Source organism: Capricornis sumatraensis, chromosome 23 (assembly GCF_032405125.1).
Source record: "Capricornis sumatraensis isolate serow.1 chromosome 23, serow.2, whole genome shotgun sequence".
Classification (NCBI taxonomy): domain Eukaryota; kingdom Metazoa; phylum Chordata; class Mammalia; order Artiodactyla; family Bovidae; genus Capricornis; species Capricornis sumatraensis.
In genome coordinates, this window is record NC_091091.1 from 37,709,070 (window position 1) to 37,735,004 (window position 25,935).

At 38.7% G+C, this 25,935-nt stretch overlaps 1 protein-coding gene across 1 annotated transcript in view; it reads right to left on the reverse strand.

The window, feature by feature from the left end:
* PDZD8 (PDZ domain containing 8) overlaps nucleotides 1-25,935 on the reverse strand; it is a 78,765-nt gene that overhangs the window by 5,739 nt on the left and 47,091 nt on the right. The window contains exon 4 of the mRNA XM_068961224.1: nucleotides 3,128-3,290. Coding sequence (XP_068817325.1) covers nucleotides 3,128-3,290 — 163 coding nt within the window. The remainder of the gene's footprint in view (nucleotides 1-3,127; nucleotides 3,291-25,935) is intronic.

The window sequence follows — 25,935 nt, forward strand, 5'->3', positions numbered from 1 at the left end:
TTGGAAATGAACTTCTGATCACAGTCTCCTATTTCCACCTCTAACAAGCCTGTCTGCTAACTGAATCTGTTTTGAGGTAGTGTCCATGCCCGGTCATTCCTCCTTTTGCTCTCATGGTCCAGCTGATCCACTTGCTTCCCTCCCCAGGCTCAGTCTCAAGACCTTAATGGTGTTCACATCAAGCTTTTTTATGCTTTTGCCCTAGCCTGTCCTCTTCACCATAATGGTGTTCACAACAAGCTTTTTTATGCTTCTGCTCCAGCCCTCTCCTCTTCTACCATCTGCCTGTCCCGATGATCCCTAGCTGGGCTAGCCCCTTCCCTGCCCTTTCCTGCTGCTGAGCTTCCTACCTGGAGACAGCATCAAGTTATGCCATCTGTCTCCAGCGTGTTTCTCAGTGATGCTTTAGCATTCTTTGAATTGGTCTCTAAACAACTAAGTCTCCAAACACCAGCTTCAAACCTTTCTTATTCCCCTGAAACCCACCGTTCCTGCTCTTTTATTCTATAGATGACATCACTTTATTTACTGAAAAGACCAACAAACTGCTGCCTTTTCTCCCTGCCAATCACTTTCCAGACAGCTGTCTGAGAGGGGGAAGCCGCCCTTCACCTGTACTCTGGATTCTGTTCCCCATTTCCTTCAGGACTTTGCTCTGTCAATTATTCTTGCTGAAATGTAAATTCCCGTCCTTCTTTTCCTTTAAAACCTTCCTTCCCCTTGTTTTTTACAATGCTGTGGTAATTTAGCTCTGATCACCTTTCCTTTCCTTTCTTTCTCCGCCCACCTATATCGGTCCCTTGTATGCAAACATTCCCATGGTTTTGTCACTAGTTTCCTTGACCTTTTTGTTCTCTCCTTAGATTACGCCCATTCAGTAGTTTCAACCATCAACTTTTTCTCTGGGTGGCGACCCCTCTTCTTCAATCTAGTCATACATTCCCAAAGGCTTCTGGATATCACCACCTGGATGTTTTGTTGATAAAGTTAAAACTTCTCTTTGACAGTGTCATCTTGCTGTCCTCACTAGTACATGAATCAATCTGTTGCCCTCCCAGTTAACCTGATTTGAATCGTGAAGATGGTGGACTCGAGGTTCATTCTGCTGTGAATCCAAGAGTTCCAGTCCATTTTCCTTCCTGGCTCAGATCCTCCTGACCACTTGTTTCAACTACAGTAATAAATAGCTTTTTACTATGATCCCTCACTTGGAGCGTCCTTATTTTAATCGCCAAACATATGCTGCTTCCCAACTTCCCTAAAACACTGGTTCAAAACCCTTTAGCCAAACTCAGTCATCCGGAAACCGAGAGCTAACATGACTTCATGATTGATCCAGCCTTAAGCTCTACTGCCTCCCTCTAACCATACTATTTTCCAGCAAAACTGTAGTCTGACATAAAAAAATAAGTCCGTCTGAAGATCTGAGGTGGGCAAAACGTCACATCAATCTAAATTCATCCTTCAGAACCAGCCAGCCAGATCTGGATTATTTTCCTTTTGGAATATTTCAAATATACACAAGAGCAGAGGAAACAGTAAAATGAACTCCATCATTGAGCTTCAATATAACATTTTGTCAGTCTTATTTCAACTATCACCAATCCTGTTAATTTTTAAAATATTTTTTAAATGATACATACCTGCATAAATGAAGTACAGTGATTAAAAAAAAAGAATGTGTATTATACCTGCCCCTTATCTCAATATTATAATTTGTAACAAATGTTAGACATGAAGAGGTGATTTTTGTTTTTTCACCCCATCTATATTTATATTGCTTGGATTTACTTTTGATAATAGATATTTATGACTTATGTAACTGAAAACAAATATCTCCTGTAAAAGGGCCTAAAAAGGAAAATTTTATGCTGTAGGTAAAATAAAAACAGGGTATATATAAATATAAAACAGGGTATATATAAATATAAATATAAAAAATTTATACTGAACTGTGATTTTTGGTGTTATGTTTATGTTAAATGACTATGTAACAGATGAGGCCTATTTTATAGCCTTATTATCCTAGGTGTTTGTGAACCAGAGTCATCATCTGGGAGCTTGTTAGAAATGTAGAACCTGGAGCCCCACCCCAGATCTACTAAGTCAGAACTCACACTTTAACACCATGCCTGGGTGACTGGAATACACAAAAGACTTTGAAAAGCACTGTTTCAAAATTTTCAAATTCTAATTTTTCAATATTTTGAAACTTAAAAAAATTTTCATTATTTTATTGTCATGATGGATATGAATTAAAATAAAGGCAGAGTTTCTTTCACATATAACCAAAGACAACTGCTCCTTAATTTAGGAACTAAGCTACCTGGTTATTTATTGTCTTAGCTGTGAGAGAATATTCCACATTGCCTTTAAAAGCTCAGCTGTAACCAACCATGTGTTTAAAGAATCTCTTGACAAGTCTAGAATGGGTGGGCCAGGTACTACAAAGATCTGAAAAGGTTTAGACTTTTCCCCACTGGTGTCCGTAAGTTAGCCTTATTGATAATTTACACACATGCAAGCAAATAATCTGCCAATCAATAGATTTGCAGTTTTTGTTATATCAATGCAACTGACAGGAAGGCATGCAGGTGACACATTTTTCTGCTAGTGACAGTGACTTGGGCTGCACTCTGAATGACAGTCTATCAACAAAAGGCTGGCCAATAAGGAACAATATAGGCCAGCAATATGGGGGTCACAGGATAGATCAGGCATGCCCTGTTAGACGAGGAATCTCTCCCCTGTTCATTAGCTAGTCCTAAGTGAGGGGGTAGCCGTGCTAATTCTGTCAGTTTTAGGCTCAGACTAGTAATGGTGGTGAACATACAGAAGATAAGATAACTGTTGACCTGCCCTTTCATATTCAGTAAAAAATAGAGAAGTAAAAGTAGGAAAGTGGTCTAAAGAGGACGTATTTTAAAGATTTATACATTAGAACTAAAATGATACCTGTTTCAAATTTTTTAAGGCTTCCTTCAGATTTTTACTTATAGTAATGAATTTTTTCCCATTATAAACGTAATGTGCTTATAGAAACAAAGAAGGAAGAGGAAAAAAGCCCCACATCCACTCTCTGGTTTTCTCAGTAAATGTCAAGTATACTGCACATCAGCATAATTACCTCCAATAGCAATCAGTCGATCTCCCCGCTGAAGGTTAGCAATTGCAGCAGGTGAATTTGGGGCCACAGTCTCAATTATGACGTGCCCAGCATAGCCGTCAGTTGACTGGACAAGACGAAGTGTAAGTCCGACACTTTGTAAATTCCCCTTTATTAATTCAACCTTTGATAAAGAGAAAAAAATGGAAACAGATTCAGTGGGTCCATAGTGGTGGAGTGAGAAAACACGAACACACAGAGCACTACAGCTGATGCTTTTGCGCCTGGTGATTATTACAGACCGATACAAGGCAGGAAATCTCTACTGTGACAACAGAGACTAACCTATGCTTGGACTGCACATCTGGGCCACTGGAACATGAAACACCTTATCTCACATATGTTAGGAAAGATGCATGCTTGCTGCAGAAAATCTGAAAATAAGGCAAAATGAAAAGAAAATCACTCCTAATCTAGAACTGCTGTGTGTGTGTGTAGAGTTGAGACCCCATTATGAATATAATCCTGAATCTTGCTTTTTTGAAATAAAATGGGAATAATCGTCTATTAATATCTATTAAGATGTGCTTAGGAACTTCCATTTTTTATAGTATATTGTTAAGTTTTTCTGGGGGGGGAGTTTATGCTCATGTTTTATTAAGAATTATCTTGTGAAATATCCTGTTCTAACTCATCAAGATCATTCTGTTTTCTAAAGAAATACCATCCAATTTATTAGGAGTATGTGTCTCAGACTCATATCATCTATAAATTAAGAAAAACAACATATGCTATCTGTCCTCATTTGAATCACTGATTTAAAAAATGGATAGAATACCACAACCCTCTAAGATGACAAGAATTTAATCTGTGTTTATTAAGCTAAGTTATAAATCAGTCTAATTGTATTATTACTCAGGCCATGTCTATTCTTCAAGCTATCTCATGAAGGACTCTGCCAAATAATCTGCTAATATCCACATATATCACTGTCTGTAGTGCTTTAATTGATAAATCCCATTTAAAAGCCAAAAATTCAATTCTCCTACCTAATGATGCTGGCCTAATGATGTTATTGAATGTTGTTCTTTAATATGGGTGTTAACAGATATTGACAAGTTATTTTTATATTAAGAAAAATCTTACCAATATTAATAATATATTCAAGAAATGGAAAATGTAGTCAAGTTTTTGACCATTTAAAAGTTTACCAAAAAATCTACCAAAACAATCCTTCCATAAAACATCATTTCTGTTTAAACCTCCAGAAACACTGGTCCAATTCTTGCCTCATGATATAGTAAATAATCACCTTATAATGTTAAAAGCATTTTTCAGTTAATAAAAGCCCTAAAGAAAACTTTCTCTCAAATCCATGAACCTGTATGTATTCTTAATATACAGAGTACCAAAGCTTAAAAAGAATCCAAATTCTTCTACTTTCAAAAAGTTAACGATGGCAAATGGATAAAAAAACGCTAAACTGTATGAGTCTGAGAACTGCAAATTTTACAAATTAACATTTAGAATGTGCTTTTTTGTGACCTACACCTTGCTCCTAAAGTGGAACAGAGATGGGAGGATGGTGGGGTTGAGAAGGGAATTAAGTCTAATACAGGCTTCTGCACAATTCAGTTTCTTAATTTATTTTCTCCCAACCAATCATATTATTTCCTTTGCTTTTCTTATTTCCAATGATCCTTGAAGTAAACATTTCAGATGGAAAAAAGGTTTTTAGTAGGAATAATTAATAAGGGCAAATACTAAATTACTTCCTTCTCCCAACTTTTCTGATTATTAGTAAATGCTCTGAATTTCATACATAGGGTACAGAGCTTAAGATACTATTTATTTCATCTCCTTTCTTATTAAAAGCTTATTTCCTTTTAAGGTAATACTGCTGACCCATCTACTTTCAGAATTAGTTCCAGCCTTCTCTGAAATACAAATTTGAAACTTACAATTAAGTTGTGACAATGATTCAAAAGTTTTAAAGTATAAAAACCCCTAATAATTAAAAACCTGAGAAAAATTTTAAAGAAAATATTTAAAGATGAGTATCACAAAACATTTTTATTTTAATGAAAATTTAAGATAATGTTTACAAGACCATTCAAATATCCCATACTTTTAAAACAAAACTGACATGTCCATTGGGGTGAAACTATTTTTAAATTAAAAATACCAAAATAATTATATAATTCTCCCCTATATACATGTATCTATATTTTAAATTTTTATATGATTATTGGATATACCACATACTATAAAACATATGACAAAATAGATAAACTTTTAAATGATGAAGTGAAAATAGAAATCCTAAATATTTTCCTTACATCTGGTAGCAAAATTTTAGGGAATTTCACTAGTAGATGAGGATAATAATCACAATCAAGTGGAGTTGATTCAGGAATTCAAGGCTGATTCAAGCAGCCAGGAGTCAACAGTATAAGTCACTTTCTACTTTCTAAACTCTATCATCAAAGTTGATAACTTTATATTCATTTTTAAACTATTTTAAGCCATCAAGGTTGACTGAAAGTCAGCTATGTGTAAAACTTTATAACTATATAAATATTATTCATTGAGATCTGGACATCTTTACATTTTCTGTTCTTGCTTTCCTTGGAGGTTTTTCTTAAAACGACAGCTTTCACTTTAAATGCAGGATTTATGTAATAAGTACTGTTTCTGTAATTAGCTCTTAAATGCACCTATCCATTTGTTTACATATTAAATTATTTAGCATTTGGTCAAAGGGAAGTTTTTCTTTACCTCTCCTTCATTCCTGCCTAAAAGAAGCCAGTTAATAAATACAGAAAGAATGATTATATTTGAAAAATCACTCTTTTATAATCTCCCAAAAGGGGAGAGAAGCATTTAGATTAAAAAAGAGAGAGACAAAGACTAAAGAGATGTAAACAACACAATGCAATGTGTGAATCTTGGTAAGATGTAAGCTTGGGGGGTAAAAAAACTCACAAAAACATTTATGGATTGGGAGCATTTTAATATAGACAAATTAAGGAATTAATTTTTTATGTGTGATGGTTATTGTAGCATCTATCTACCAATAAAACATGTAGTAAAATGTTCTATTTTTAGAAGATTCATACTGAAATACTTAGAGGTGAAATACAATGTCTTCAACAATCCTTGCCTATGACTTTAGGCAAATATTAAGTTCTGTGAATGTCATTGACAAAATGACGTCTTTTTCATATGTGGAGCTGTGAAAAGTTTCAGCATTTATTATTATTCCTATTAGTAAGACTTGGCATCACTAGTCAAAATGGGATACAAAAGCAAATTTAAAAACCAATCTGCTGTAAATGAACTTAATATACTGCTCAACAAACAAGGCAAACATATCATGAGTGAGTGAGTGAGTGAAGTCGCGCAGTTGTGTCCGACTCTTTGCGACCCCATCGACTATAGCCTACCAGGCTCCCCCATCCATGGGATTTTCCAGGCAAGAATACTGGAGTGGGTTGCCATTTCCTTCTCCAGAAGATCTTCCCGACCCAGGGATTGAACCCAGGTCTCCCGCATTGTAGGCAGACGCTTTACCATCTTGAGCCACCAGGAAGTCCTGTGAACTTAATATACTGCTCAACAAACAAGGCAAACATATCATGAAACAAACATTAATTCAGGACATTAGAACAGTTAAACTAGTTTATATCATACAAACGTTAATTTACTTTTATAGGATCAAGACTGAGAAGCTAAAAATAATTTTATGATCACATAAAATTTAAAAATTTAAAAACTGTCTCATTAGAAAAGACAAAGATGGTGACTGATGTCAACATTCAATAAGAGAACAGCAGCTGGTTCAAACCCACTAGGAGAAGAATGGGCTCAAGCATGGTCTTTATTAATATTTCTGAAATCTAGAAACCAACACAGTGATGATAAATATCTACCTTTTCACAAAATAATGTTTTTGTATTTCTATCTAAATTATGTTTCTATCCCACTGGAAAGTTTCCTCTATAGAAGACTAAAGACATATCAAATAAAAGGGGAAGGAGTCAAGAAAAGCAATAGCAGGAAGATTAAAAAAATTATATTTCTTATGGACAAATAAGAACATATATTTTGAATGAGGAGAGTGAAAAAGTTGGCTTAAAACTCAACATTCAAAAAACGAAGATCATGGCATCTGGTCCCATCACTGCATGGCAAATAGATGGGGAAACAATGCAAACAGTGACAGACTTTATTTTTTTGGACGCCAAAATCACTGCATCATGGCAGATGGTGACTGCAGTCATGAAATTAAAAGACGCTTGCTCCTTGGAAGAAAACTATGACAAACTTAGGCAGCATATTAAAAAGTAGAGACACTACTTTGCCAACAAAGGTCCGTCTAGTCAAAGCTATGTTTTTCCAGCAGTCATGTATGGATGTGAGAGCTGGACTTCTAGGAAGGTGAGCACCAAAGAATTGATGCTTTTGAACTATGGTGCTGGAGAAGACTCCTGAGAGTCCCTTGGACTGCAAGGAGAACAACCCAGTCCATCCTAAAGGAAATCAGTCCTGATTTCATTGGAAGGACTTAGGTTGAAGCTAAAGCTCCAATACTTTGGCCACCTGATGCGAAGAACTGACTCACTGGGAAAGACCCTGATGCTGGGAAAGACTGAAGAGGGGAAAGAAGAAAAGGGGATGACAGAGGGTGAGATGGTAGGATGGCATCAGCGACTCGATGGACATGAGTTTGAGCAGCTCTGGGAGTTGGTGATGGACAGGGAAGCCTGGCGTGCTGCAGTCCATGGGGTCGCAAAGAGTCGGACACAACTGAGTGACTGAACTGAACTAAACTGAATTACAGTAAAACACCTTTTACTGGGAAAAAGAAATAGCCTTTCAGAGAACATTTCATTACCTATCATAGAATCCTACACATTCTGATTATCCTACAGACAAAAAGTCCTATAGGAAGTTGTTTGGTAAATGTATAAAGAGTTTGCAATTAATGTATAAAGAGTATAAATGTATAAAGAATATATAAACTAATATCTAGTTGCTATAAACACGTTCCTGAACGAGTACTTTGTAGCATGGCAGATATTTTATAAGAGAAATAAGAAATGAAATTAATACTTACCACAGGCTTGGTAAAATAAACACTAATGTTTGCCAAATTCTCCTCTCTGGGACTATGTCTGTAACCCTTTAGTCCTTCCTACAGTTACAGTGGGAACAGCCATGCTTATATAACATGCTTCTACTGCCTTGCCTCATTGGATGGTCCAGGGGCACAAACCTGGCCCAAGCTGTATCAATCAGAGTCCTTTCCTGGCTGGTAGGTATTCAGATTCAGAGATTCCTTGAATGGAATAAAAATAAACATGGCTATAGGTGTCTGTGTATCTTCTTATGGGCTGGGAAGGGGAGAAAGCAAGTCTACAGAGTGAAGAATACAGCACTGAACAGCCAGGAGCAGGGAGGAAAAAGAGTGGTTTAGTTTCGGGTTCCAGTTTGCAGCTAAAGTCTAGCTGGATTCCTACTAAAAGCGAAACCCTGAACAGTGACCGGGACACCTGACTGTGGCATGAAACACCATGGAATCCTCAGAATAAGTATCCGTTTTGTGCTTAAGCAAGTTTTAGTAGGTATCTGTTTTAAACATGTTCAGGCTGACCAGGCCCTGTTTTAGAAATCATGATATACAATATGTCATAAACTCAAATTGCTATATTTATTAACTACACAGCTACAGATACATTATGAGTGTAGCGGGGAAATCTGCTTGTACCTAGCCAGGGGCCTCTGCTGCCTGCCCCTGCAGGGGCTTGAGGCCTGCGAGATGGGTCAGAGAAGGGAGGAGCATGAGGACTGGCACTGTACCAGCAGCTCCTCCTGACAACACAGGCTGCCTCTTCCACAGACAGGGGCCTGTCTAGCAGCTCAAGGGGACTCGAGGCTTCAGAAGTGGGGTGCTATCCTCGCTAAAACCAAGTCCCCCCAAAGCAGAGTTCCCTTACTGAGTTTGTGGTTATTCTATCTAAAGCTTTATTTCCTTTCTTTGTCACCTCTTACTCCAATCCTGTGCTAACTGAACAGCAATCAACTAGAGTCATAGCTAAGATTACTGCTAACATCATTAATGTATCAAAATTGCTACTGTAGATATCATCTTTAAAGTACAAACTCAAGTTGTTTCTCCAGGGCAAGTTTAGCTAACAAGTCCCTGGGGAACACCTGGCCTGAGAATCATAAACCAGAGATACCCTGACTCCTAAGATTATGATTAAGACATGCCATATACAGTAAGTGAAGAAGAACTAAAGAGTCTCTTGATGAAAGTGAAAGAGAGTGAAGAAGTTGGCTTAAAACTCAACATTTAGAAAACTAAGATCATGGCATCTGGTCCCATCACTTCATGGCAAATAGATGGGGAAACAGTGGAAACAGCGATAGACTTTATTTTTTGAGGCTCCAAAATCATTGCAAATGGTGACTGCAGCCATGAAATTAAAAGACGCTTGCTCCATGGAAGGAAAGCTATAACCAACCTAGACAGCATATCAAAAAGCAAAGACATTATTTTGCCAACAAAGGTCTGTCTAGTCAAAGCTATGGCTTTTCCAGTAGTCATGTATGGATGTGAGAGTTGGACTATAAATAAAGCTGAGCGCTGAAGAATTGATGCTTCTGAACTGCGGTGTTGGAGAAGACTCTTAAGAATCCCTTGAACTGCAAGGAGAACAAACTAGTCTATCCTAAAGGAAACCAGTCCTGAATATTCAATGGAAGGACTGATGCTGAAGCTGAAACTCCAATACTTTGGCCACCTGATGTGGAGAACTGGAAAAGACCCTGATGCTGGGAAAGATTGAAGGGGGGAAAGAGGAGAAGGAACAGAGGGTGAGATGGTTGGATGGCATCACTGACTCGATGGACATGAGTTTGAGCAAGCTCCGGGAGATGGTGATGGACAGGGAAGCCTGGTGTGCTGCAGTCCACAGGGTCCCAAAGAGTTGGACATGACTGAGCGACTGAACTGACTGACTGACATACACTATGTGATTAATAGATATAAATTACTGTAGACAAAAGATCAACACCAAAGCAACAAAGATTTACTCTATAGCACAGGGAGCTATATATTCAATACTGTATAATAACCTATAATGAAAAATAATCTGAAAAAATACATATATAAAACTGAATCACTGTGCTGTATACCTGAAACTAACACACACTGTAAATCAACTATAGTTTGAAAAAAGAAATGTCATGTAGAACAACCTAGTGGTTACCAGTGGGGGGAGGGAAGTGGGAAGGGACAAGACAGGAGTAGGGGTTAAAAGGTCTTCTCTGGTGGCTCAGATGGTAAAGAATCTGCCTGCAATGCAGGAGACCTGGGTTCGATCTCTGGGTCAGGAAGAGCCCCTGCAGAAGGAAATGGCAACCCACTCCAGTATTCTTGTGTGAAGAATTTCATAGACAAAGGAGCCTGGCAGGCTATGGTCTATGGGGTTGCAAAGAGTCAGACACAACTGACTACCACCACCACCACCAGGGGTTAAAAAACAGCAAACTACTATGTACAAAATAAGTAAGCTACACAGATGTATTATACATGCAGCACAAGGAAGATGAATCTGCCTGCAATGCAGGAGAAAGAAACAAAGTGAAGACTCTCAGTCATGTCTGACTCTTTGCGACCCCATGGGCTGTGGCCTACCAGGCTTCTCTGTCTATGGGATTTTCCAGGTAAGACTACCGGAGTGGGTTGCCATTTCCTTCTCCAGGGAATCTTCCCGACCCGGGGATCAAACCCTGGTCTCCTGCATTGTAGGCAGACACTTTACCATCTGAGCCACCAGGGAAGTCCCAGCAGGAGACCTGGGTTCAATCCCTGGGTCGGGAAGGTCCCCTGGAGCAGGAAATAGCAACTCGCTCGAGTATTCTTGCCTGGGAAATCCCACGGACAGAGGATTTCTGGTAGGCCACAGTCCATGGGATCACAAACAGTGGGACATGACTGAGTGACTGACACACACACAACAAGGAAGGTTGCCAGTGTTTTAGAATAACTATAAAGGGTATACGACCTATAGAATGGTGACTCATTATGTTGTTCTCCTGAAAGTTATATAATACATCAGCTATGCCTCAATTCAATCACAAGGTGATGATTAATCTTGTGACTTTCTTACCCTTTAAAATAGCCCCTGAATCAAAGACCAAATCGGAGTGGATCTGAGATCCGTCCCCCACTCCCTTGCTCGGCACCCTACAAACAAAGCCTCGCTTTGATCCATGCCCCTGTTGTCAGTGTTGGGCTGCTACATCTCGGGTACACAAGCCCTGCTCCATAACAAGAGGACCCCCAGGCTGGCAGCTCCAGGTCCTGGAGTGTCAGCGACAGAGAGGCTCTTGGAAGGGTGCAGGTCTAGGCATCTCCAAACTCATAAGCTGCGTCTCCAGGGTCTCCATGAGGCTTGAGCTGCTGTCCCCGGCCCCCAGGAGAAGCACAGTGGCTTCAGAGAGTCTGGGAAGAGCAGGGAACTGCTAGAAGACATCCTTGTTGGGCAGAAGTACACCCCTGCTCCCTGCCCTTGTAGTACCCTCATGTGCTAAGTAAAGTGGGCTTTAACATCTGTAACTTGTATCTTAGTAGTTGATTATACTCTGAACTGTTATGAAGAAATTCTTTAACTGTGCTGTAAACATAATCAATATACCAACCTCTACAAGGAACAGAAAAAAAAAATGTAGGATGGAAAAGTGTTTTCTCTGTGGCTTAGCATGTATCAACTGGCCTGAATTTTGCCGAAACCAAAAGATAAATTTCTACTGGAAGAGAAATACTATTTCCAGTATTCTTTTGCATGATATATAAAAAAAAAAGTTTATCAATTGTCAAGAACTGCTGACACATACAAACTAAATGCAACTACCTGAGCTAAATCACTAGTCAATACATACAAGATTGCAGACAGCCTGCATTTAACTTCACCAATAATGTTGGACTCAGGTTAAAAAATTCTAACTGTATGGGTACCTATCTGGTGGACAGCGATTTAGTAAAAACACCAAGATAGCCTTTAAGAGCTCTCACACTCTGACATAATTTTAGCCTTTCCTGGACCCAGCTGTGATGCCTTATTTTCACCTAAGAGGTTGGGAAACAACATATTGATTTTTAAATCCCTTCCTAATAGGGACATAATTTTATATAATTGATAAGAAGAGGATTTATTTTAATAACACATCAATATAACTCCTTCACAAACTGTTCTCTTACTTGAGCTTGTAACATTGAGCAAAAAACCAAAAAATGCAAGAAAGAATAAAAGAGTCTATGTGAAAGACCCTTGAATTACTGTGACCATGTACACTTCTGAGTATTCTTTCATCAAAAAAAGCTTCTGAAAAAGACATCATGAGGACTATTTCCTAGCTTTTTTAGTAGAGTAGGGGAAAAGGAGGAGAAATGACACAACAGCCTGTACACATACGTATACAGCACCTGTATAAAACTCAACTTTTTAACAGATCACCTTTACTTGGCTTACTTTGGGATGTGGCATTTAAATTCTGAATACTTGGGGCCCAGTCAATTATGATTAAAGATTTATCCCCAAACTCTGATTTATATTTGAGAGGTCAAGATTTCTAAAACTAGAACAACTTTTATATTAAATATAAGTTTCTGAGCTGTTTCCAAGGGAAACTTTGAAGTACAACATACTTGGCACAGAGTGTCTTAGAGGTGTAACTTTCCGGTCATTTGCTTGAATTCCAGATGTCAGATCAATCTGTTTATGGCTACAGGGCACAGAATACAGCCAGGCTTGGGACCAACAGTTTACGGTCCATCTCAATTAGAAGCAGCAATGAGGCCGTTGAAGAGCTACAGCCAGATTTCACTTTTTTGTGGGTGTGATCTTTTTTTTTAATTGGAACATAATTGCTTTACAATGCTGTGTTAGTTTCTGCTGTACAACAACGTGGATTAGCCATATGTATACATATATCCCAGAGAAGGCAATGCAACCCACTCTAGTACTCTTGCATGGAGAAATCCCATGGACAGAGGAGCCTGGTAGGCTGCAGTCCATGGGGTCGTGAAGAGTTGGACATGACTGAGCGACTTCACTTTCACTTTTCACTTTCACGCATTGGAGAAGGAAATGGCAACCCACTCCAGTGTTCTTGCCTGGAGAATCCCAGGGACGGAGGAGCCTGGTGGGCTGCTGTCTGTGGGGTTGCACAGAGTCGGACACGACTGAAGTGACTTAGCAGCAGCAGCAGCATACATATATCCCCTCCCTCTTGAGCTTCCTTCCCATACCCCTATTCCACCACTTTATGTCATCACAGAGCATCGAACTGAGGAGCTGAACTTCCTGTGCTATAAAGCAGCTTCCTGCTGGTTAGTGATTTTACACACGGCAGTGTATATATGCCAACGTTACTCTCAATTCCTCCCACAATCACCTTCACCCACTGTGTATTGTACCGTCTATCACCTTTAAAAAGCAAAACCATAATTGATGATTCCACTAACTCCATTAGTTAGTTATGGGGCTCTAGACTATTGGGTAACTATGCTGCTTCCAAAGATTCAACTAAATTCTCAACTGTCTTCCACTAAAGTTTATCACTCGACCAGAAAAAAGAAGATTCTATGTTTATTAGCTGTCTTCTTTCAAACTCTTATCAGCAAAGAAAATTCACAATTTACTGTCTTTTTCACAAAAAAGTGTAACTCTTAAAACATACATATGGCAAATGTCTTGTTTTTATCGCTTGGCAAACAACTATCAACTCAGTAAACTTTTTCAAAGACCGGCATTAAAGTTAACCACTTCATAAAGGTTTAAATCATAACAGATCTTAAACTCATAAGCCAGATAAATAAAAAATAAAAGACTCTGTCAGATAGAGAAGTGCCACCACAGAAGTAAATTTTCATGCCCTGTCCCAAATGATGACAAAAATTATTTTTAAAAGAGATGGGTGTTTCTTAAAAAGGCATATATTAATAGTACAGGGGATAAACCGTAAATTCTCTCACAAAGACAAGTACACATCTTTTTTTGTTAGTAGAATGTCTAAATTTTCAGTCATCACATCTTAATGAATAGGTAAAAAAAAAACAACAACAAAAGAAACAACAAAAATACTGAAATAAACTCCTCAGTACTAGGACCAATTCAAAATTCTTCTTTGAAGAAAAACTGCAGTGTCTGAGATGGCCTGTATTCCATATTGGATTTGAATTTTAGCTGTAACATGTACTAGTTTTGTGGTCTCAGGCAAGTGAGTTAACCTCTATGGGTCTTCTTTGTGAAAAGGGGACACTAATATCTACCACACTGGGGTGTTGCCAAGATTAAATGAACTCCAGGAATAAACTCCAGTACAATTCAGGCACTTTAATTATCTCTGTTCAGGTGGATGAGGAAGACCTCTTTCTGGGATAAAAATACAAGTGAGACCCTGAAGTGTTAAAACGGAATGCCAGCTTGGCCACCTGATAATCTTGTCTCTTAAGCAACTGGATGGTAACTTAGGGCTGCATCCTTTCATTGCCTCATCTGAGAGACAACAAAGATGTACAGACACGCTGAGAAAAAAAGTCCATTATAAAAACACCATTGACCTAAGAGATCCAAAGAATAATGATGACCCTTTGCCCAGGTTCAAAGGCTCTTAGCAAAGTAAGCTGAGCCAAATGATTACCTTGCCATACCCTAGGTTTCTTCTCTCTCTCTTTTTAAATGCGATTGAAGTCTGCATTAATATTTTGATCTCCAGTGAAATAAAAGGCTCTGAAAAGTACATTAAGTCTGAGCTGTTGCGGAAACAACGCAGTGGAACACTTTCGCCCTTTTTAATTCCTTTGTCAAACAGAAACAGCTGATTCTGAATCACCAAGTCAACTCGCATCTCCATGTATTGTCAACCATCCTTCTGCTGGGTGATTTACACCTCACTAAGAAAGTATGAGAGCTTTAGAGCTGGACCATTTTTTATTTTGAAATAATTTCAAATTATACAGAAACATTGTACTAAGGGTTTCCATTTATCCTAAATCCAGATTTACCAATTATTAACATTTTCCTGCTTTTTTCCTCTCTCATATTTTTTCATGAACCATTTGAAAATGAGTTGCAGGCATGATGTCCCCTCACCATTAAATATTTGACTGTGTATTTCCTAAAGAGGACATTTTGTTATACAACCACAGCACAGTTATCAAGGTCAGAAGATTAACACTGATATAATACTATTATCTAATTTATAGCCTTGATTCTAGCTGGGATGCAATTCTGAAATACCTACTAAATGCTTTTTTTGGGGAGGGCATAATCTTTGATCAAGGAATCATTTAGATCAGGGGTCAGCAAACTACAGTTATTTCTAAAAAAGTTGTATTGGAAAACAGCCACACTAATTTATGTATTGTCTCTGGCTGCTTTAGAATTAAACAGGTGAGTTGAGTAGTTCTGAGACTTATCATCTTGCCCACAAAGCTTAAAATATTTCCTATCTGGCCCTTTATAGAAAAAGTGTGCCACACTATGACTTAATTAATGTGTGTGAATATATACATATATATACACACATAGCCATTATATATTTTTCTACATCAAAAAATTGGAAAAAGTCCAAATGTTTACCAATAAATGATTGGTTAAATAGATCATGGTACACGGTGGACTATCATGCAGACATAAAAACAATAACATATGTATTGAGATAAAAATATGCCCTTGGAATATTGCTTAGTTGGAAAAAAAGTAGGCTATAAAATATACAATCTCATTTTATTCTTATTTACAGAACCATATACATACCGGTGTGTATATGCTTGTATCTATTAGGTTCTTCTTAAAAGTTATTAGTGGTTTCTCTGGAAAGTAGTAATATGGCTGGCTTTTACAGTTTTATTTATAGCCTTCTCTCTTTTTTAGTATGGGCAAAAAAAGAAAGCTCATACCAATTTCCAAACATACATCATTTTAATCTTATATAAATTACTGATTTTACTGTTAAAATACACAAATTTCCTCCAATTTCACAAGTGAGTGTAACAAAAACTAAAACTCTGCTTCATGATACCTACTTCCTCATGCTCAATGGTTTCCTACTTAGACTTGTGACAACATTCTCATATGTGTGTTAAGTCACATCAGTCATGTCCAACTTTTTGTGACCCCATGGACTGTGGCCTGCCAGTCTCCTCTGTCCAAGGGATTCTCCAGGCAAGAATACTGCAGTGGGTTGCCATACCTTCCTCCAGGGGATCTTTCCAACCCAGGGATCGAATCTGTATCTCATTGTGGTTCCTGCATTGGCAGGTGGGTTCTTTACCACTGAGCACCACCAGGGAAGCCCAAAGTTCTGATCAGTTTACAAAAGATAATCATCAGCTGTGATGAGCAGTAGCTAGTTGATCTCTATCTCTCCTCTAATAGCTTTTAATAACCTTGTAGATGTTTTTAAAAGTAACCATCTGAAACTCTTAAAACAATACTATCCCTTCAGGAAGCTATTTCCTTGTCCTCCTCACTTTGTTACAGGAAGGATTTAAAAGGGAGAGGGGGATTTATAAGAATGTACAAAATATCAGATAGCACTAAAAACACTGGTGCAAAAGAGGCGGCATTTGGGTCAAGTTCAATAGTAATAGTTACTGTTATAGTTACTATGACACTGGGCTAAGTGTCCAACCGTTACTAGTATTTCTTTCTTAGAATTATGAAATAACTTGTTCACTGGCATAGAACTAGAGTGGAACAACCAGACTTGAAGCCACCATTCATGGAGATGGCATAGTAATGCAGAACCCCAGCTCTGGAGTCACACTGCCTGGGTATGCAGACTGTCTTACCATCTGCTTAGCTGGATGGTCTGAGTCAGTTACTTTCTCTCTGTGCCTCAGTTTCCTCATACATAAAATGGAGATGATAATAGTGCCTATCCTCAAGGAGTTGTTATAAGAATTTAATGCATGTGTCTTAAAATCCCAAGAGGCACAGAGAAATCACTGCTATCTTGTTATTGCTCTTAAATACCACTGGAATGAATGAACACATGTGGGCAAGGAGCTGTAATACACTGCAAGATCTCTGATAAAACCTAACACTTTTCTAAACTGTCTATTTCCTAGTTCTGTATCCTGCATCTGAGTGTATGAGTCAGAAAATGAGCTATCTGGCTAAGTGGATTTCTATGGGAAGGTGCTACTGTGCCTTGAACAGAATGTTTTAGTTCATGACAAAGTAAGGACTTAGGGAATCAGTTTTACTTGGATTGCAGTGAACTGGAGAGTTCTTATTAAAAAAACCCCAAACCAGTGTTTAGGTCTCATTAGTATTATTTCCTTAATGTGTTCTCAAAGGCTCTTAAAAAAAAAAAAATTAGATTCTTACTATTCTTATGCAAAACCATTCTGCTTCTTTTTATCCTTAAATAAAGAAATCTAAAAATAGAGTGAAGTGAAGTGAAAGTTGCTCAGTCATGTCCAGTTCTTTGCGACCCCATGGACTGTACAGTCCATGGAATTCTCCAGGCCAGAATACTGGAGTGGGTAGCCTTTCCCTTCTTCAGAGGATCTTCCCAACCTGGCGATCGAACCCAGGTCTCCTGCACTGCAGGCGGATTCTTTACCAGCTGAACCACAAGAGATATTCCAAATAAAGTGTTCAACTTACCAGATATTAAAACTTTGAACAACAGCACTGAAAACATTAAAAACAAATGAACACAAAACAATAAAAGCAGCACGTTAAAAAAAATTATCTCCGGACTGACCTCTGACCATCACTGTACCCTAACATGTTACAGGGACAGTGATGTGTGTGTACTCAGCACATCCAGAATGAGACCTCCTTTCTCCTCTTCCTTTACCCTCCTCATGGTTCCTGTCTTTCTGGTTTTCTCTCTCATTCTCCAAAACCCTCCATTTCCAGTGGTATCTGAGCCACAATGATTCTATTTTCCACATTCACCATTGTTCTGTTTTAGACTTCCATTACCCTTCACCTCTTCTATTTCAAGTCTTTCCCTTGTCAAATCATCCTCGCTTTTACCCATTTGCTGCCAGGTTTAGTGAACATTTTATTACCTACTATATGCCAGATTTTGTACTAGGCATTTTAGTATACATAATCTCATTTATCTACTGGTTCAGTTGGTAAAGAATCTGTCTGCAACTGCAAGAAACCTGGGTTCGATCCCCGGGTAGCTAAGTTCCCCTGGAGAAGGAAATGGAAACTCACTTCAGTATTCTTGCCTGGAGAATCCCACAGACAGAGGAGCTGGGCAGCCTACAGTCCATGGGATCACAAAGAGTTGGAAATGACTGAGCAGTATTTGAGAGACAAAATACTTGTGAATGAGATAGATTTGGGGACTTTAAGATCCTCCTGCCAATAAGTGAAACAGCTAAGACTCAAAGTGAGAGCCAAGTCTGTTTAAATCAAGATTGCGCTGACATCAGTTTCATTCTAAAAGCCTCCGTAACTGCTGTCTGGGAGTTAAGTCAAATTTAACATGATCCCACTGCTTTTATTCTTGTTTTGCATGATCTACCTGCATTACCAAATTCTTTAGCCAACTTGGATGACTCAATGCATGCTCACTCACTCAGTTGCTTCAGTTGTGTCCGACTCTCTGTGACCCTATGGACTGTAACCCACAAGGCTCCTCTGTCCATGGGATCCTCCCATGAATACTGGGAGTGGGTTGCAAGAACACTGGAGTGGATTGCCATGCTCTCCTCCAGGGGATCTTCCTGATCCAGGGATTGAACCCAAGTCTTTTTATGTCTCCTGCAGTGGCAGGCGGGTTTTTCTTTTTTTTTTTTTAACCACTAGTGCTATCTGGGAAGCCCCCAATGTATCCTGCTGCTGCTGCTGCTGCTAAGTCGCTTCAGTCGTGTCCAACTCTGTGTGACCCCATAGACGGCAGCCCACCAGGCTCCGCCGTCCCTGGGATTCTCCAGGCAAGAACACTGGAGTGGGTTGCCATTTCCTTCTCCACAATGTATCCTAAACATGCTCAAACATTCATACTATTTATTTGAATTTACCCCATGTTTTCCACCCTTAAATGCCCTCCCTATTACATTTCAAAATCCTACATATACTGTGAGGCTTGGCTCAAATGTCACCTCAAAATATTCTTTCCTGGTTTTCCCAAAAGAAAGCTATCTAGCCTCCAATGGAACCTTATTATACTTTATCATGAAACTCTCTTAGAGCATTCATGTGCTAACAGGAATATTGATGCTCATCACGTTGTTGTTGTTCAGTTGCTAAGTCGCATCCGACTCTTTGTGACCTCATGGACTGCAGCAGCCAGGCTCCCCTGTCCTTCACTATCTCCTAGAGTTTGCTCAAATTCATGTCCATTAAGTCAGTGATGATATCTAACCATGTCATTCTCTGCTGCCCCCTTCTCTTTTTGCCTTCCATCTCTCCTAGCATCAGGGTCTTTCCCAATGAGTCGGCTCTTTGCACCAGGTGGCTAAAGTATTGGAGCTTTAGCATCAGTCCTTCCAATGAACATTCAGGTATGCTCATTATATTGCTGATCTTATTTCCTCCTCCTTGAAGTAAAGGACCACATTCTCATCGCCTTGCACCTGATGCTCAGTTTCCTCTTTCTCATACTCAATGCTTTATACTGACTTGATTTGGAGATACTTCTGTATTTTAACCTAAGTTCTATTCTTTTCACAGGATTTCACAATCATATTAAACACAGAAAACATGAGACAGAAAACTGCATCCTTCATTTCTAACCAAGATGAACTTAAGAGTGGAAATGCTAAATAGGATTTACTCCTAAAGCTCAAAGGTATTTAGTTTATTTAAGAAGCCAAATTACAGAGGGTTATATATGGTTAAAATTTCAGAGTCCCTATTGAATTCATAAATATTATAAAATGGAACTAAAGCAGAGTTTTCATAAAAACTGACATTTTCAAAAAAGCTTTATTTGTTTTAATCTTTCTCTTCCTTTCAACAAGATTAAGACTGTAAATGGCAAATGGTTAAACAGGAGCACCAAAAAATACCATCTGCAAGGCATATGGCCTTAAACAAACACACCGAAATGCCAACTCTGAAGTATCTAGCTTAATGTGCTTATAAACTTGTCTCTTATGTTCTTACTTAAAATCACAGTTCTTTAGGGAGCTCTTTTCGACAGTTTGTGTGTACACACAATTCATGGACGAATACTATGCAGCATGAACCTCTAAAACTCTCCAAAACTAAGAAAGAAGTGAGGCAAGTAAAATTTTAGATCCCAGTCGTTTTATTTCAGGATATGTTGAATTACACACATTGGGTAAGAAGTTCTGATATTTTCAATAATGCCATTATACTTTTATGTGCCACATGTGTAAATTCCTCACTCTAAAAACTAGGCCTCTTGAATACCGAGCCGTAAATCTCATTTTGTGGTTATCCTTAACATAAATATTTTTATTTGCTTAAAACATACATCAGAGATAGACTTGAAGGGAGAAAGGGGACAGAAATGTGACTAAGCCATGCTGAAAGTTTGGAAGAAACACTGTGGGATCTAAATTTTACTAGCCTTACTTCCCATTAAGTTGTGGGGAGTTTTAGAAGCTCTTGCTGAACATAGGGAGAAATTATAATATTATTAGCAGAGGCTAGAGGCTGGAGCATCAAGCAGATTTTTCCACCAGAAGGTACAAGTGTAGTGAGTTTGTGTCCTGTGAGAAGTATGGAGCCATGAAGGCCACCAATCCTCCTCGTCCCCTCCCAGGACATTCACAGAACAACTGCAACATGCCAGGAATTCTAATAGGTGTAGGACACATAGCGTAAATAGAATAAAATATATTTATGCTCCTGCAAGGTCTATCAGCAAGTACGTAGTGTGCAGTATTACCAAAGACCTTTTAAATACCCTTCTTTCAGCATTTATCATCTGATTATCATCAGGGCTATGAGATTTCCTTCACAGACCTACAGACTTAGTTCCTTGACTCTGTAAATTTGATCATTCTATTGTTCACTTTTTATATTTATATTCTTCCATTAATCATTCACCCACATTTGTCTTTTCAGCTGAAGAACATTAATTTTTTCCCATCCATTTATCTTTATATGGCTGCCTCACTTCCATGTAAACTTTAGTTCTTTCTCCCTAGCTTATCTAGCAAATATAAATTTGTAGTATCATAGAAAACGGAAATGTACAAACAACTTATTCTGAGAATTTCATAGCTTTAAAATAAGCATATTCACTTTGCGACACTCACTCTCACTCTAATGAAAAGCTGTCTTGTTTTGGAGGTACAATGATATAACTGTCTATTTCTTTAGGGAACCTAGATTTCACATATTTTAGGCACAGTTTGGAATTCTTTCTTACACATTTGTCCTGAGAGTGCATTCTCAATTTTGTACCTCTTAACAGGGCACATTCTAGAAGTTTAATGATATGTGCAAAGCTGAGTTGCTTTCTCTACATTTGTGTTGTTGGATATGGTCACATGTGGTTGAGCACTTGAAATGTGGCTAGGATGAATTGTGAATTGTTGTAATTGTAAAATATGCACCACATTTCAAAGACTATAAAAAAACAGTCTCCTTAAATTTTTTGTTATGCGGAAATGACAATGTTTTAGGTTTATGGGTCCAATAAAAGATTACTAAAATTGTTTACTGGCTAATTTCTACTTTGTCAAACGTGACTACAAGAACATTTAAAATTACTTAAGTGGCATCCATTTTATTTCTATTGGAGAGTGCTATTTTATTTTAGATCATTTGTGAAAACTCATCAAAGTCCTGAACTCAATCATCCAGGATATTACATCTGGTTATTTTTATCCTGTTTCCCCTTATCCTTAAGGCAAATCTGTGACAAAATATTCTCCTAGTAATTAGATGATTTGGGAACCTACAGTATGGATATTCATCAAAAGCTTTTTGAAAGTTGAGAATGCATTTACTGTTTCCATTCCTTTTATATGTTTGTTTAACATCTTCACACTAGACAGGAAAGATCTCCATATACATTGATTTTCTCCCAAATGACTAGCTTCCTTCTCCAAATGCTTCCTGTATTCAGTGGGCCTAACCTTCACTCTGGAAGTAGAGGAAGAATCATTCAGTTCAGTCACTCAGTCGTGTCTGACTCTTTGCATCTCCATGGACTGCAGTACACCAGGCGTCCCTGTCCATCACCAACTCCTGGAATTTATTCAAACTCATGCCCACAGAGTCGATGATGTTATCCAACCATCTCATCCTTTGTCGTCCACTTTTCCTCCCGCCTTCAATCTTTCCCAGCATCAGGGTCTTTTCTAATGAGTCAATTCTTCGCATCAGGTGGCCAAAGTATTGGAGTTTAAGCTTCAACATCAGTCCTGCCAATGAATATTCAGGACTGATTTCCTTTAGGATGGACTGGTTGGATCTCCTTGCTGTCCAACGGACTCTCAAGAGTCTTCTCCAACACCACAGTTCAAAAGCATCAATTCTTCAGCGCTCAGTTTTCTTTATAGTTCAACTCTCACATCCGTACATGACTACTGGAAAAACCATAGTCTTGACTAGATGGACCTTTGTTGGCAAAGTAATGTCTCTGCTTTTGAATATGCCATCTAGGTTGATCATAACTTTTCTTCCAAGGACTAAGACTCTTAATTTCATGGCTGCAGTCACCATCTGCAGTGATTTTGGAGCCCCTTAAGGTAAGGTCTGGGACAGTTTTCCCATCTATTTGCCATAAAGTGATGGGACAAGATCCCATGATCTTACTTTTCTGAATGGTGAGTTTTAAGCCAACTTTTTCACTCTCCTCTTTCACTTTCATCAAGAGGCTCTTTAGTTCTTCTTCACTTTCTGCCATAAGGGTGGTGTCATCTGCATATCTGAAGTTATTGATGTCTCTTCCACCAATCTTAATTCCAGCTTATGCTTCATCCAGCCCAGCGTTTCTCATGACGTACTCTGCATATAAGTTAAATAAGCAGGGTGACAATATACAGCCTTGATGTACTCCTTTCCCTATTTGGAACCAGTCTGTTGTTCCATGTCCATTTCTAACTGTTGCTTCCTGACCTGCATACAGATTTCTCAAGAGGCAGATCAGGTGGTCTGGTATTCCCATTTCTTTCAGAATTTTCCATAGTTTATTGTGAGCCACACAGTCAAAGGCTTTGGCATAGTCAATAAAGCAGAAATAGATGTTTTTCTGGAACTCTCTTGCTTTTTCAATAATCCAACAGATGCTGGCAATTTGATCTCTGGTTCCTCTGCGTTTTCTAAATCCAGCTTGAATATCTGTAACTTTACAGTTCACGTACTGTTGAAGTCCGGCTTGGAGAATTTTGAGCATTACTTTACTAGCTTGTGAGATAAGTGCAATTGTGCAGTAGTTTGAGCATTCTTTGGCACTGCCTTTCTTTGGGATTGGAATGAATACTGACCGTTTCCAGTCCTGTGGCCACTGCTGAGATTTCCAAATTTCCTGGCATATTGAGTGCAGCACTTTCACAGCATCATCTTTTAGGATTTGAAATAGCTCAACTGGTATTCCATCACCTCCACTAGCTTTGTTCATAGTGATGCTTTCTAAGGCCCTCTTGACTTCACATTCCAGGATGTCTGGCTCTAGGTGAGTGATCACACCATTGTGGTTATCTGAGTCATGAAGATCTTTTTTGTACAGTTCTTCTGTGTATTCTTGCCACCTCTTCTTAATCTTATGCTTCTGTTCAGTTCAGTTCAGTTCAGTTCAGTCGCTCAGTCATGTCCGACTCTTTGTGACCCCATGAATAACAGCACGCCAGGCTTCCCTGTCCATCACCAACTCCCAGAGTTCACTCAAACTCATGTCCATTGAGTTGGTGATGCCATCCGGCCATCTCATCCTCTGTCGTCCCCTTCTCCTCCTGCCCCCAATCCCTCCCAGCATCAAGGTCTTTTCCAATGAGTCAACACTTCGCATGAGGTGACCAAAGTATTGGAGTTTCAGCTTCAGCATCAGTCCTTCCAATGAACACCCAGGACTGATCTCCTTTAGGATGGACTGGTTGGATCTCCTTGCTTCTGTTAGGTCCATACATTTCTGTCCTTTATTGTGCCCATCTCTGCATGAAATGTTCCCTTGGTATCTCTAATTTTCTTGAAGAGATCTCTAGTTTTTCCCATTCTATTGCTTTCCTCTATTTCTTTGCACTGATCACTGAGGAAGGCTTTCTTATCTCTCCTTGCTATTCTTTGAAACTGTGCTATCACATGGGTATATCTTTCCTTTTCTCCTTTGTTTTTTGCTTCTCTTCTTTTCACATCTATTTGTAAGGCCTCCCCAGATAGCCATTTTGCTTTTTTGCATTTCTTTTTCTTGGAGATAGTCTTGATCACTGTCTCCTGTATAATGTCACAAACTTCCATCCATAGTTCTTCAGGTACTGTATCAGATTTAATCCCTTGAATCTATTTGTCACTTCCACTGTATAATCGTAAGGGATTTCATTTAGGTCATATCTGAATGGTCTAGTGGTTTTCCCTACTTTCTTCAATTTAAGTCTGAATTTGGCAATTAGGAGTTCATGATCTGAGCCACAGTCAGCTCCCGGTCTTGTTTTTGCTGACTGTATAGAGCCTCTCCATCTTTGGCTGCAAATAATATAATCTGATATCAGTGTTGACCATCTGGTGATATCCATGTGTAGAGTCTTCTCTTGTGTTGTCAGAAGAGGATGTTTGCTATGACCAGTGCGTTCTCTTGGCAAAACTCTATTAGCCTTTGCCCTGCTTCATTCTGTACTCCAAGGCCAAATTTGCCTGTTACTCCAGGTATCCCTTAACTTCCTACTTTTGCATTCCAGTCCCCCATGATAAAAAAAGGACATCTTTTTTGGGTGTTTGTTAGATCTAAAAGGTCTTGTAGGTCTTCATAGAACTGTTCAACTTCAGCTTCTTCAGCATTACTACTCAGGGCACAGACTTGGATTACCGTGATATTGAATGGTTTGCCTTGGAAACGAACAGAGATCATTCTGTTGTTTTTGAGATTACATCCAAGTACTGCATTTTGGGCTCTTTTGTTGACTTCTAAGGGATTCTTGCCCATAGTAGTAGATATAATGGGCATCTGAGTTAAATTCACCCATTCCAGTCCATCTTAGTTCACTGATTCCTAGAATGTCGATGTTCACTCTTGCCATCTCCTGTTTGACCACTTTTAATTTGTGTTGATTCGTGGAACTAACATTCCAGATTCCTATGCAATATTGCTCTTTACAGCATTGGACTTTGTTTCTATCATCAGTCACATCCCCAAGTGGGTGTTGTTTTTGCTTTGGCTCTGTTTCTTCATTCTTTCTGGAGATATTTCTCCACTGATCTCCAGTAGCAGACTCATTGGACTCTATATTAAGGCAGATTATCAAGCTCGATCTTTGGCAATTAAACATGGTTGACCTTATTATGAAGGCTCTTCCACTCAACTTCCATCTCTCCACAGTCTCAAAACTCTCCTTGCCTCTGGTCTAAAATAATCCCACTAACACCACTCCCAAACTGTCTCCTAATTATCAGACTACCACACACAGTCTAATTTTTGTTAAGAGGTAGTGGGATTTGAGGGAACAAGAACAGATCCTATGGGGAGAAAGACTTTGGTTCTTTATATATGGTAAAAGAATCCAGTATTTCGTAGACTCTTAAGAATTACTTATGTGACATATTTGGTTTACATGTTTCTTTTCCTACACTGATAGTTCTTAGAAAGTAGGCATCATCTCATCGAATATTTCTCTAATTCCAGTCAAAGTCAAAGTTGCTCAGTCG